The following is a 14,221-nucleotide window of genomic DNA, read 5'->3' as shown; positions in this document are numbered from 1 at the left end:
CGGGGTCAATATCACAAATGACCTGACTTGGACCAACCAAGCAGAGTTCACTGCCAAGAAGGCCCACCAGTGTCTTTACTTCCTGAGAAAACTAAAGAAATTTGGCCTGTCCCCTAAGACCCTCACTAACTTTTATAGATGCACCGTAGAAAGCATTCTTCTAGGGTGCATCACAACCTGGTATGGAAGTTGTCCTGTCCAAGACCGAAAGAAGCTGCAGAAGATCGTGAACACGGCACAGCACATCACACAAACCAATCTTCCGGTCTTGGACTCACTTTACACTGCACACTGTCAGAGCAGTGCTGCCAGGATAATCAAGGACATGTCCCACCCAGCCAACACATTTTTCGTCCCTCTTCCCTCCGGGAGAAGGCTCAGGAGCTTGAAGACTCGTACGGCCAAATTTGGGAACAGCTTCTTTCCAACTGTGATAAGACTGCTGAATGGAACCTGACCCAGATCTGGGCCGTACCCTCCAAATATCCGGACCTGCCTCTCGGTTTTTTTGCACTACCTTACTTTCCATTTTTCTATTTTCTATTTATGATTTATAATTTAAAGTTTTAATATTTAGTAATTTTAACTATTTTTAATATTTAATATTTGTAATCCAGGGAGTGTGAAGAGCAGAATCAAATATCGCTGTGACGATTGTACATTCTAGTACTAATTGTTTGGCGACAATAAAGTATAAAGTAGATAGGCAGGTGGATGAAAGAGAAATGGAGGGCTATGCTGGAAGGGTTAGATTGATCTTGGAGGAGGTTAAAAGGCTGGAACAATATTGTGGGCCTGTACTGTGTTGTATTGATTGATGTTCTGTGTTGTTTAGTGCTAATGGGTGTTTGATGATAGTTGTGGATTGGTGATCTTTAAATGCAGGTCCCTCATTCCTGTTGAGTTTCAGCAGCTTGTCTGCCTTTTCCCCTTTGCACAGAGTTGGTCTATGATGACGTGTTTTCGGTCTGGGAGACCATTTGGGCCGCAAAGTTCACCTCGTCTACACACTTTGTCCTCTTCATTGCGCTGTCCATGGTGGAACTTTACCGAGACATCATTCTGGAGAATAACATGGACTTCACAGACATCATCAAGTTCTTCAACGGTGAGTGAGAGGAGGAGCTGCTATCTGTTGGGGAGAAGCTCCGGGGAGACCGCCGCTGGTATAGCGGATGAGCTGTCTACCTGTCAGGGAGGGAAAGAGTACACCAGACTCCCACTCTCACTGCAACTGAGGGTTAAAGTAACGGGGGCAGCCCTACAGGACAGATCTCCATTAGAGTCATTCTTGGATGATCCATTTCCCTTCAGATTCATTTCATTATCACATGTTCATCAAAACGAGGAGGATGCTAAGAGGATGCAGGGTGACTTGGATAGGTTGGGTGAGTGGGCAAACTCATGGCAGATGCAATTTAATGTGGATAAATGTGAAGTTATCCACTTTGATGGCAAAAATAGGAAAACAGATTATTATCTGAATGGTGGCCGATTAGGAAAAGGGGAGGTGCAACGAGACCTGGGTGTCATTGTACACCAGTCATTGAAAGTGGGCATGCAGGTACAGCAGGCGGTGAAAAAGGCGAATGGTATGCTGGCAGTTATAGCGAGAGGATTCGAGTACAGGAGCAGGGAGGTACTACTGCAGTTGTACAAGGCCTTGGTGAGACTACACCTGGAGTATTGTGTGCAGTTTTGGTCCCCTAATCTGAGGAAAGACATCTTTGCCATAGAGGGAGTACAAAGAAGGTTCACCAGATTGATTCCTGGGATGACAGGACTTTCATATGAAGAAAGACTGGATGAACTGGGCTTGTACTCGTTGGAATTTAGAAGATTGAGGGGGGATCTGATTGAAACGTATAAGATTCTAAAGGGATTGGACAGGCTAGATGCAGGAAGATTGTTCCCGATGTTGGGGAAGTGCAGAACGAGGGGCCACAGTTTGAGGATAGAGGGGAAGCCTTTTAGGACCGAGATTAGGAAAAACTTCTTCACACAGAGAGTGGTGAATCTGTGGAATTCTCTGCCACAGCAAACTGTTGAGGCCAGTTCATTGGCTATGTTTAAGAGGGAGTTAGATATGGCCCTTGTGGATACAGGGGTCAGGGGGTATGGAGGGAAGACTGGGGCAGGGTTCTGAGTTGGATGATCAGCCATGACCATAATAAATGGCGGTGCAGGCTCGAAGGGCGGAATGGCCTACTCCTGCACCTATTTTCTATGTTTCTAAAATGTACAGTGGAATGCAACTATTATCGCCCAAAGGGTCTCAGCTCAAAATGTTAACCATTTATTCCCCTCCATAGACACTCCCTGATCTGCTGAATTCCCTCAGCATTTAGTGTGTTTTGCTCTAGATTTCCAGCACCTGCAGAATCTCCTGTGTGTATGTATCGTACTCTGAGTAGCTTTCTCATGCTAATAGTGGAAGACATTGTTGTTAAAGGAACAAACTCATCCCCCTACCCATTCAGGAGTCACACAATAATCTATTGAATATTCCAGCAGAGAAGATGTTATTACAGAGGCTTTTTGGCCCATTGGGTCAATACTGACTCACAGCTGAGGAACCCCATCACTCTCACCCCCCTATAGCCGTGAGACTTATTTCCTGTCTCACAATCAGCTCCCCTTTGATTCTTTGTAACTTGCCCACACGATCGTCAGCTTACCCCCGGCCAATTAACATGTGTCTTCGGGATGGAGAAGGAAAATGGAATGCCCAGAGCAGGCCCACCCCATCCGGGATTGAAGCAGGTCCCTGGAGTTCAAAGTTCAAAGTAAATTTATTATCAAAGTACATATATGTCAACATGTACAACCCTAAGTTTCATTTTCTTGAGGGCATACTCAATAAATCTATAGAATAATAACCATAGCAGAATCAGTGAAAGACCACTCTAACTTAAGGATTCAATAACAGTGCAGAAGACAACAAACTGTGCAAATACAAAGTGAAGAAATAATAATAAAGTAATAAATATCAAGAACATGAGACGAAGAGTCCTTGAAAGTGAGTCCTTTGGTTGTGGGAGCATTTCAGTGATGGGACAAGTGAAGTTATCCCCTTTGGTTCAGGAGCCAGATGAGGGGTATTAACTGTTCCTGAATCTGGTGGTACGAGTCCTGAGGTTCCTGTACCTTCTTCCTGAAAAGACAGCACGTCCTGGGTGGTGGGAGCCCCTGCTTCCCTGCGACTGTGTTTCATGTAGATGGGCTAAATTGGTGGGGGGGGGAGCTTTACCCGTGATGGACCATTATACCCTTTAATCACTGGCTTGCCATTAAACTCAGAATGGGCCAGGTTGTTCAATATCCAAGTGCCAGTTCAAAAGTTGACCCAACACTCCCCTCGACTTCCCCAGAACCTCTGTGACATCTGACCCCCCCTGAATTTCCCATCAGTAGAAGAATGAGGGGAGATTTGATAGAGGTATATAAAATTGTGATGGGTATAGATAGAGTGAATACAAGCAGGCTTTTTCCACTGAGGCAAGGGGAGAAAAAAAACCAGAGGACATGGATTAAGGGTGAGGGGGGAAAAGTTTAAAGGGAATATTAGGGGGGGCTTCTTCACACAGAGAGTGGTGGGAGTATGGAATGAGCTGCCAGACGAGGTGGTAAATGCGGGTTCTTTTTTAACATTTAAGAATAAATTGGACAGATACATGGATGGGAGGTGTATGGAGGGATATGGTCCGTGTGCAGGTCAGTGGGACTAGGCAGAAAATGGTTCGGCACAGCCAAGAAGGACCAAAAGGCCTGTTTCTGTGCTATAGTTTCTATGGTTTCTATCTTGCCTTCCAGAAATGGCTGAGCACCACGACGCAAAGCAAGTTCTGAAGCTGGCGCGAGATCTGGTTTACAAAGTGCAGAAGCTGATCGAGAATAAGTGAGGCGGAGGAGGGCGAGGAGCAGCGAGACAACAGCATCTGGGCAGCACCTCGGTGGTGGGTGAAGCCTTCGAGCCGTCTAAACCTTGTCATTTGTGGTGTTGCATTTGTGCTGAGACCTCTGGTTTAGCCACTGTGCGCTTGGGGAGTGACATTAAAGACTCTGCTCCCTCGTCTCCGTGAGGTCGTGGCTTCACAACTTTTGTACCTCTCTGTTTAAGTTGCTGAGTCTGCCTGTCCAGGGGCCCCATTCCTGTGTGTGATCTTCCCTGTGTTTTTTACTCAATGGCCAGGGGCCAGTGGGAGGTGGAGCACCCACTGTAGGAGGTGATGTTTTAAACCCAATGTTTATGGAGTTTGATCAGGGGTGACCATCAAAGCAGATGGTGCAAAAGAGTTCAACAGGACAGGGAGATGGACAGTCTGTCAGAGGCCAAGCAGACCATGTTCGATGCACAACAACGATGGATTGAACTTGATGCACGATGTTCTCCTTCCTTGCTCTTAATAAGTTGCCATTCACTCGCTGATGCCCTGCCATTGTGTGTTTAGGGATTATTTCAGTCCAGTGCCAAGATTCCTACACAGTAGCCAGCGATAGATTGATTGACTGCCATTCTGTTGCCAACTTGGGCCGTGTACTGTATTGTGATCAGCTGCAGGATTCACTGACTACCACTAGGGGGCGGAAAATGCCACGTCCAGGGACCTATGGTGATTGTTATTGAGACCAAATCTGCAGCCTCCAAACCTGTTCTCTCTTCTGTGTTTACAATTTTCTCCTGGTTTTAATTGAAAAGTTTCCTGGTTCTTTCAGGACTTTCCTCAGGTCCAAAGCACAAACCTGCTCTTTCATATTCTCCCACCATTTGAACAATTTGGGTTGGAATTGCAGTGTTTCATTTAACAGGTATATTACTTCTGAATCTGGAGGTTGTGATTTTAAGTTTGAAGCCATCTTTTGAATCCAATCTTTAGCCAGGTCAGAAAAACAAAATTACTTGGTTACTCTTCAAAAGGATTGTAATGATAGCAGGATTTAGCCACAACATAACCGAGTCTTGAGCTCAGTTCCTCGAGTTGACTCTGCCATTCAGTGAGAACATCCACTGATTGTGAGTATCTTTACTGACTGACCGTCCACAGATCTCCAACGCAGACGATTCTAAAGGTCAGAACCTTTTCATGAAGAAATTTCACCTCATCTCAGACTTAAATAGCTATCCACCTCTTCAGAACAGGCCTCTTGATAATTATTAATGTGGTATCTCTAAGTAAAAGGCATCCGTTAGTCTTGCAAGACCATGGATCTGCACCTGGAAAGTCTTCACTCTCCAGGGCGCAGGCCTGGGCAAGGTTGTATGGAAGACCAGCAGTTGCCTATGCTGAAAGTCTCCCCTCTCCACGGCACCAATGTTGTCCAACGGAAGAGCATTAGGACCCATACATCTCTAAGTATATAGTATATTTTAATAAACTTATCTCCCATTCTTCTAAATTACAGAAAATTTGGGCTCAGCCAGATTACAGGTAACATAGCTGGCACGGACTAGTTGTGCCTGGTTCCGCGTTGGTTACCTTGGGCTCTATACTCAACCTCTCTTGGAAGTTCACCCTTGCATTCCAGGAATCATGGTGAGAATCCCGGGAGTTAATCTCCATCAATAGGAAAGGAGAGCAAAACTCTGCATGGTACACCTGTATCACCTTACACAGGTAATCCCCATGCTAACGGGGTTGAGTTCCTAGAAAATGGGCCGTGTTGCGATTTTTCATAACTCAAATCTACTTCATCCATGCATCCATCCAGAAATGTGATTTGGAAAAAAAAGAGAATTTATATTAATTTAATATTTTTGGACACAAGTTCTGTGACAGTGAATTTTGGTCCAAATACTGTGAGAGTAATTTCCATAAACTGAGCATCTATAATGTGCGGTTCATCTGTACATTTGGAGTAGAATCTCCTTTCCCTTTTGATCCAAACCCTTTCAATAGTGGCTAGTAAACCACTTGTCTTTTTCTTAATTTGCTCTAATCTTTGTACAAGTACACTGGGTCCCATGTTATGGGTGACTTTATAGAATCCCATTTTACACCAATTCTCCTGTACAGTTTTCAAGGTGGCAGTGGTGGTCATAGTCATACTTTATTGATCCCGGGGGAAATTGGTTTTCGTTACAGTTGCACCAGAAATAATAAATAGTAATAAAACCATAAACAATTAAATAGTAATATGTAAATTATGCCAGTAAATTATGAAATAAGTCCAGGACCAGCCTATTGGCTCAGGGTGTCTGACCCTCCAAGGGAGGAGTTGTAAAGTTTGATGGCCACAGGCAGGAATGACTTCCTATGACGCTCTGTGTTGCATCTCGGTGGAATGAGTCTCTGGTTGAATGTACTCCTGTGCCCACCCAGTACATTATGTAGTGGATGGGAGACATTGTCCAAGATGGCATGCAACTTGGACAGCATCCTCTTTTCAGACACCACCGTGAGAGAGTCCAGTTCCATCCCCACAACATCACTGGCCTTATGAATGAGTTTGCTGATTCTGTTGGTGTCTGCTACCCTCAGCCTGCTGCCCCAGCACACAACAGCAAACATGATAGCACTGGCCACCACAGACTCATAGAACATCCTCAGCATCGTCCGGCAGATGTTAAAGGTTAATGAAGACTGGATTACGGTATATAATTAAATTATGAGCCATTTTACAATGAATACTTGATAAAATGGGACCTGTAGGAGAAATCAGCAAATGGACATTTCTCAGGAACCAAACCTGAGGACTGCCTATTCATTCAACTACCGGCACATCGGTCACTCACCTGATAGAGGTGGAGCTCCTTCCCTCTTCTTCCAACCGCTCTCCATTGGCACCTCTCCCCATTGTGTTTGGAGCCCCTGTTGGCACCTCTCCCCATTGTGTTTGGAGCCCCTGTTGGCACCTCTCCCCATTGTGTTTGGAGCCCCCGCTGGCACCTCTCCCCATTGTGTTTGGAGTCCCTTGGTGCTAAGCTGACCTTTAAGGCCACCCTGCTTGCCCTCATCCTGGTAACCACAACCAATTCCATACACAGTGGAGCTCAAGCTGATGATCTGTGCTCCGAGCGAATGGGGAAGCGAAGGTTACTGCTGAGAATTGGGATGGGATGGTTTGACTGGAAGCAGATGGGATGGGGAGAACAGGCATGAATGAATGGTTGAGGTGATTCCAACAAAATCTATTGCAGAGATTCGGCTTGGACACCCCGACACCCTCTACCAAGGTCCAGGGTGAGTATGTAGTTACCACAGATCTTCAGAGTCATAGAAACAGGCCCTTCGGCCCATCTCATCCTTCCTGACCAAGTTCCCCGCCTGAGCCAGTCCCATTCGCCCTAATTGGCCCTTATACCTCTAAACCAGGGGTTCCCAAATTGGGGTCCACAGACCCCTTGGTCTCTGATGTAAGATAGCACACCCAAAATGCTGGAGGAACTCAGCAGGTCAGGCAGCATCTATAGAGGGGAATAAACAGTTGCTGGTTCGGGCTGAGACCCTTCATCAGAACTGAAAAGGAAGGGGGAAGAAGCCAGAATAAGAAGCTGGCAGGTGACAGGTGAGTGGGATGGTGGGTGAGTGGGGGTGAAGTGAGAAGCTGGCAGATGACAGGTGAGGGGGAAGATAGGTGGATGATGTTGCAGGAGCAATACTTCATATTCCATCCAGGTAGCCTCCAACCTGAACATCAATTTCTCCAATTTATGGCAATTTCATCCCCCCACCCCCACCCCTCTCCTCCATTCCCCATTCTCGCTCCCTCTCTCCCCTCCTCTTGCACCTCACCTGTCTATCACGTCCCTCTGCTGCCCTCCACCTCTCTTTCTCCTATGGTCCACTTTCCTCTCCTATCAGATTCCTTCTTCTTTACCTTTTTTGACCCATCCCCACCCAGCTTCTCATTTCGTCCTCCCTCGCCACACCTGGCTTCACCTATCACTTTCCAGCCTGTACTCCTCCTCCCTCCAACTTCCCATCCTGGCTTCTTCCCCCTTCCTTTCCAGTCCTCGGCCCAGAACGTTGACTGTTTGTTCATTTCCTGACCTGCTGTTTTCTTGCAGCATTTTGTGTGTGTTCCTCTATTTACATTCCCTGCATTAGAAAATCCGATCAGTCATAGTCATACTTTATTGATCCCGGGGGAAATTGGTTTTCGTTACAGTTGCTCCATGAATAATAAATAGTAATGGAACCATAAATAGTTAAATAGTAATGTGTAAATTATGCCAGTAAATTATGAAATAAGTCCAGGACAGCCTCTTGGCTCAGGGTGTCTGACCCTCCAAGGAAGGAGTTGTAAAGTTTGATGGCCACAGGCGGGAATGACTTCCTATGACGCTCTGTGTTGCATCTCGGTGGAATGAGTCTCTGGCTGAATGTACTCCGGTGCCCACCCAGTCCATTATGTAGTGGATGGGAGACATTGTCCAAGATGGCATGCAACTTAGACAGCATCCTCTTTTCAGACACCACCGTGAGAGGGTCCAGTTCCATCCCCACAACATCACTGGCCTTACGAATGAGTGGTGTGGGATTGAACACACTCCCGTTGGACCAACAGCCACGTCCCCCTGGAGGGAGTGAACTGCACTATAGCAAGGACCACACTCAGTGACAATTTTGGGAAGTCATTGACTAGGATGACTCCCTAATCTTTCAACCCTTCTCATCTCCTCCACTTTCCAACCTTGCACTTGGCCAGGGCTCCAGAGTGATCCTCAGTGAGATTTAGATCCACGGGTCTCAGAACTTCAGAAATTGCTACTCCAGAGAGATGATTCAGCCTCTGGATACTTACTGAAAACTGAATCAAGGGATTTCCCTACCCTGGGTTTGAAAACTGAATCAAGGAATTTTATTCCTGGCCTGGAAAAGATAGAGATTGTGAGCTGAGAGTTTCTGTGTGGCCTTCTCCTGCCTCCCATCATTGGATCTTTGGAATGACCTAAGACCACACACACACCTACCGATGCCGCCCGCCACTAAGATGAGTTTCAGGGAGGGAGGGTGCAGGACCCTGATATTCCTGTGGGAGGACAGCTATAGAGGAGCTTAACCGTACCCTGTATTGTGAGCCGTAAAAGGTTTCTGGATACAGGGATGTCTTCTCGCAGTTTGTAAGATTTTCTGATTTTATGCCCTTTTTTTCCTGTTTGTAAGTCAGTCCTGCTTCCTCAAGGGTGGGTTGTATTAGATGTACTCTCCAAAGGTGGGAAAGTTCAAATTGGAAAGGCACACTAAAGACTTACTGTGATCCATATTTATCCCTGTGCACATCAGAAGCTGATTGCAGTGTGGAGTATAATTCAGAGTAAGTGATGGAGCGCAGATCAGATTCTCTTTCTGCCTCTGCCCCGTTTCTCTATCCGCCCAGGAGACTTGGTGCTGGGAGCCCTGTGCTCCCTATGGCAGGCTGCCTTCATCTCCTGTGAATGGCACACCTCTAGTACTGCAACCCCTTAATCCCTGCTGTAATCTCCTGGCTTTACGGTCAAGGGTCAACGAGCCCTGGTTAAAGATAAAAGTTGGCTTTATTTGTTACGTGTACAGAATACTGAAACGCACAGTCAAATACATTATTTGTATCATTGCTTGTGATGTGCTAGGGGCAGCTCGCTGTGTCAGCATGCTTCCTGCATGTCCACAACCTACTAACCCTAACCCGTACATCTTTGGACTGTGGGAGGAAACCAGAGCATCCGGAGGAAACCCACACGGTCACAGGGAGAACGTACGAACTCCTTACAGACAGCGGCGGGAATTGAACCCAGAGGAAACCCACATGGTCACAGGGAGAACGTAGAAACTCCTTACAAACAGTGGTGGGAATTGAACTCGGAGGAAACCCACACGGTCACAGGGAGAACGTACGAACTCCTTACAGACAGCGGCGGGAATTGAACCCAGAGGAAACCCACATGGTCACAGGGAGAACGCACAAACTCCTTACAGACAGCCGTGGGAATTGAACCCGGAGGAAACCCACACGGTCACAGGGAGAACGTACAAACTCCTTACGGACAGCCGTGGGAATTGAACCCGGAGGAAACCCACGTGGTCACAGGGAGAACGTACAAACTCCTTACAGACAGCCGTGGGAATTGAACCCGGAGGAAACCCACGTGGTCACAGGGAGAACATACAAACTCCTTACGGACAGCCGTGAGAATTGAACCCGGAGGAAACCCACGTGGTCACAGGGAGAACATACAAACTCCTTACAAACAGTGGTGGGAATTGAACCCGGAGGAAACCCACGTGGTCACAGGGAGAACGTACAAACTCCTTACGGACAGCAGCAGGAATTGAGCCCCGAGCTTCTGATCGCTGGTGGTGTAAAGAATCACGCTAACCACTACATAGCTGTGTCGTTGTTAAAGGGACAATTGACAGAACGGTCAGATCCTTCACCACTATCCACTCCCCCTCTTGACCAAGCATCTAGCTTGACAGGTCATTCCTGATTCTCGTGATGAACGATGATCAGTGGCAAAAGCAGTGCAGGTATCCTGTCCTGGGTTGGGCCCATCGGCTGCTGGGAGCCTGATGTTCACCTGGGCCCTCTTCACCATGGAGAAGAAGTGGCCCCCTTCCAGTCCAAGTGCCCGTCAGTTTGAGTCGTGTTATTCACATTGGTTGTAAACTTTGAAACTGTGTGTCACTGCCTTGTTGTGAAATGTCGTTCTATAAACAGAGGTTCTTAAATGTGGTAAAGTTATCTAAATGTCTAAACCCAGAAAAGTTATATATACACAGATGAACATATATAAAATATATATATTGTAGAAGTGAATTGTGCTTTCTCTACAGAGATATAAAAAAGCCAGTTAGTGCTTTATACCCTGGACCACAATTTGCACTACATGCTAAGTTCCTGCCCTTTGTCATATTTATGGCTTGGTTGGTTAATGTTTGATGGGAACCCAGAATTGGATTATCTTACACCAGCAGCAGTGTCCAAAGTGTTTATTTTTAATAAAAGAAAATTGACTGTAAGATCTCTTGCTGAAGTCTCAAATCTAACCAACCCTGGGGTTGGGATTCACCTGCAGCAACACTGTGAGGGTTTCCTTTTGTTAGGTAAAGCAAGAGGTCATGTTTATGATCCTAACAGAGAGCCAGCAAATGTACAACGTTGATGCATCTGAGTGACCAGAATCCATGGTAGCATGGCATTCGGCCAGAGTCACCCCCACTGCCCGGCCAGTCTGGATAACGAGGGTGAGCTGCCTGCCTCAGTATTTCGAGTGAGGGTGAGGGAATGAAGGCTGGAGCCTCAGCTCGACACAGTGGCCCATTCCACAAGGCAAGCAGTGCCTTTGAGTTGGAATATTGACGCCCAGAACGTAGAGAGTACCATGCAGCAAGTGGGAGCCTCTCTCTCCATCCTGGGCATCAGACTAGTGAGTCACCAGCAGTGCTCGAGTGAAATGAATCAGCCAATGTGTGGCACTGAAAAGCAGTGTGACAGGTCCATGTTGTCCTGCTGGGCCTTTTGCCACAAGCACTAGCAGTTCCAAACCTTCTTCTGCACATGTCCATGGTTAACAAGTTTCAGACTGGCTCACCAATCAGAGCTCCAATTACAAACCACATTGAAGGGGTTTTGTTGAAAACAGTTCTTGCAGTTGTTTGAAGGTGGAGTAATTTCAAGTGTTGAATTAGCCCCTGGGTTGTGTGGAAAGGGTTTAAATTCATAGACAGAGGTTGGACTAACTTTAGTTGTCATGTGCACATCGAAACATACAGATATATATTGTTTATGTCAATGGGTAACACAGTACGGGGGGGGCAGCCCGCAAATGGCAATGTGGTTCCAGCAACAACGTAGCAGCCCCACAACTTGCTAGCGCTCACCACACATGCGGGAAGAAATCCACGCCGTCACGAGGAGAACATTCAGACTCCTTACAGCCAACTGCCGATGTAAAATGTTAGGCCAACCACCGGGAACCCGTGACAGCCCGTAGAGACACAAAAGCTCAATCTCAACAGACGTTATGAGAAGCGCAAGTCGACTGTGTTCCCCAGACACGGGTTAGTCCTGCCAGTGGCTGGCCTCTTCCAATCACAGTATTACGAGAGGAATCAGCAGTTAGGCCAGCGATGAGAACGCCAAGAAAAGAAAGTTGCTCAGTTTCAACAATGAGATTAATGAACATGATGCAAGACGTTGATTCTTTGTTCCAGTGTAGGGGCTGCGCTGTGGTCTGCTAACACTGCTCCATACTTCAGTATTTGCAGTTCTGGTAAAGCCCGAGACTACACTTCACTGCTCGTGTGATTTCAGGTAATTGAGTTAAGGAACACTGTCAATTAATCTTTGTGTGGTGCACAAGGGCATTTGACTGCAGACAGTTCTGTTTAGTGCCTGGGTTCACTGCAGGCTTCTGAAAGTGGTTTACTAACATGTGTTCATAGACACAAGAGATTCTGCAGATGCTGGAAATCCAGAGCAACACACAGAAAATGCTGGAGGAACTCAGCAGGTCAGGCAGCATCCATGGAGAGGAATAAAGAGCGGATGTTCTGGGCTGAGACCCTTGCTTAATGGTATTGGTTGATGCATAAAGACAGTTGGGAACTCCGGCACCAATGCTATTTTAGTCTCCGTATGTCCCCCATCAACTCAGCAAGGCAGCGTCCATCACTAAAGACCCTCACTATCCGGGACATGCCCTCTTCTTCTTAGAATCTTTAGAGAGGAGTTACAGGAGCCTGAAGACCCACACTCAGCTCGAGATTCACGAACAGCTCCTTCACCTCCACCACCAGATTTCTGAGTGGTTATTCCTTTGTTCGCACTACTTAGTTATTTTGTAATTTATAGTAATGTTTGGTCTTTTGCCTTTCCACTACTACAAAACAACAAATTTCACATCACATGCGACAGCGACAGAAAACCTGATTCATATTCCGCCTCTCACCTATACACTAGAGCAGGGGTTCCCCACCTTTTTTATGCCATGGATCCCTACCATTAACCGAGGGCTGTGTGGACCCCAGGTTACTGCACTAGAGGCAACTTAGTGCCTGGTTAATATACCAACCAAGCATTGGGAGCTTTGTAGTCCAAAGGAGGACACTCTGAGGAGCATCATTGGTACCAAACTTCTGGATGTTGGAGTGTGCTCATTTAAAGAAAACTTACATTCCATTCAAAATTGGAAGTAAATATATTATCAAGTCTGTGTAGGTCACCATAAATTACCCGGAGATTAATTTTCTTGCACGCATTCATAGTAGAAAAGTACAATAGAATCAATGAAAAAGAGCTACAAAGTGACAACCAACCGATGTGCAAAAGAAGACAAACTGCAAATACAACTGAGAACATGAGTTGTAGAGTGGTTGAAAGTGAGAATTGGATGTGGAATCGGTTCAGAGTTGTGGTGAGTGAAATTATCCATTCTGTGGCTTCTTCCCTTTCCAGTAACATTATTGAGTGTCAGTGTCTTTAGTCCTCCTTTCTCACACCTCCAATCCCAGTCCAAGTAGAAAGAAACCAGTATCCACTCTTTACTTCCCCGATCCCAATGCACTTTATTTCAAAGAACGGGTTCCCAGCCTTTCTATGCCATAGACCCCTACCATTAACTGTGAGGGGTCCATGGACCCCAGCCTTAGAAGGAAAAGCAAATAACGCTTTGGTGGATTTATGAAGAGCTTGTCTGCAGAATCTCCTCATGCAGTGAAGTGCAGTTTTGGACCCCTTACCGCTCCGTGGTGTATATCTTGACATGGTGCCATGGTTCAGTTTTCTGCCCCGTGAGCCTCTTGCTGAAGCCTATGTTGTAACTTTATAGTAAAATATATATTTTATCATTAAATTTCTTTTCTAAGACTTGAGAGCATATCCTGTTTAGCAGTCAAATGGGTAAAATTATATGATTTAAAAAGAGATATATAAATATATATGAATTCTATGGTGAGTGTATTTTAAATATGAGATATATCTATAAATAAATAAATGTTCCAAATATTTTCGGACCATGTGTTTTTTCTACATTTAGCTTGGTTTGACTTTCCAAAGTACATCACCTCATACTTAGCTGTATTGAAGTCCATTTGCCATTTTCAGCCCACGTCATTAACTGATCAGGAGACGCCTGTAATCTACATTATTTATATGCACTACATTGGACATTAACAAGGGAAAGTTGGCAGATGCTGTTATTCCTTATTCATATAAATGATTTGGATGTGAATGAACTAGGCTTGATCAATAGTGGATGACACAAGATGAGAAGATGCTATTGACAGTGAAGTTTAAT

At 45.8% G+C, this 14,221-nt stretch overlaps 1 protein-coding gene across 1 annotated transcript in view; it reads left to right on the top strand.

The window, feature by feature from the left end:
• Positions 1-13,920, top strand: part of sgsm1a (small G protein signaling modulator 1a) — a 197,654-nt gene extending 183,734 nt beyond the window's left edge. The window contains exons 24-25 of the mRNA XM_063034063.1: positions 941-1,108; positions 3,814-13,920. Coding sequence (XP_062890133.1) covers positions 941-1,108; positions 3,814-3,902 — 257 coding nt within the window. The 3' untranslated portion in view covers positions 3,903-13,920. The remainder of the gene's footprint in view (positions 1-940; positions 1,109-3,813) is intronic.
• The last annotated feature ends 301 nt before the right edge of the window (positions 13,921-14,221 follow it).

The sequence above is a fragment of the Mobula hypostoma genome, chromosome 27 (genome assembly GCF_963921235.1).
Source record: "Mobula hypostoma chromosome 27, sMobHyp1.1, whole genome shotgun sequence".
In the NCBI taxonomy this organism is placed as follows: Eukaryota; Metazoa; Chordata; class Chondrichthyes; order Myliobatiformes; family Myliobatidae; genus Mobula; species Mobula hypostoma.
The sequence above is the reverse complement of the archived record's forward strand: the minus strand, read 5'-3'. Positions and strand labels throughout refer to the sequence as shown.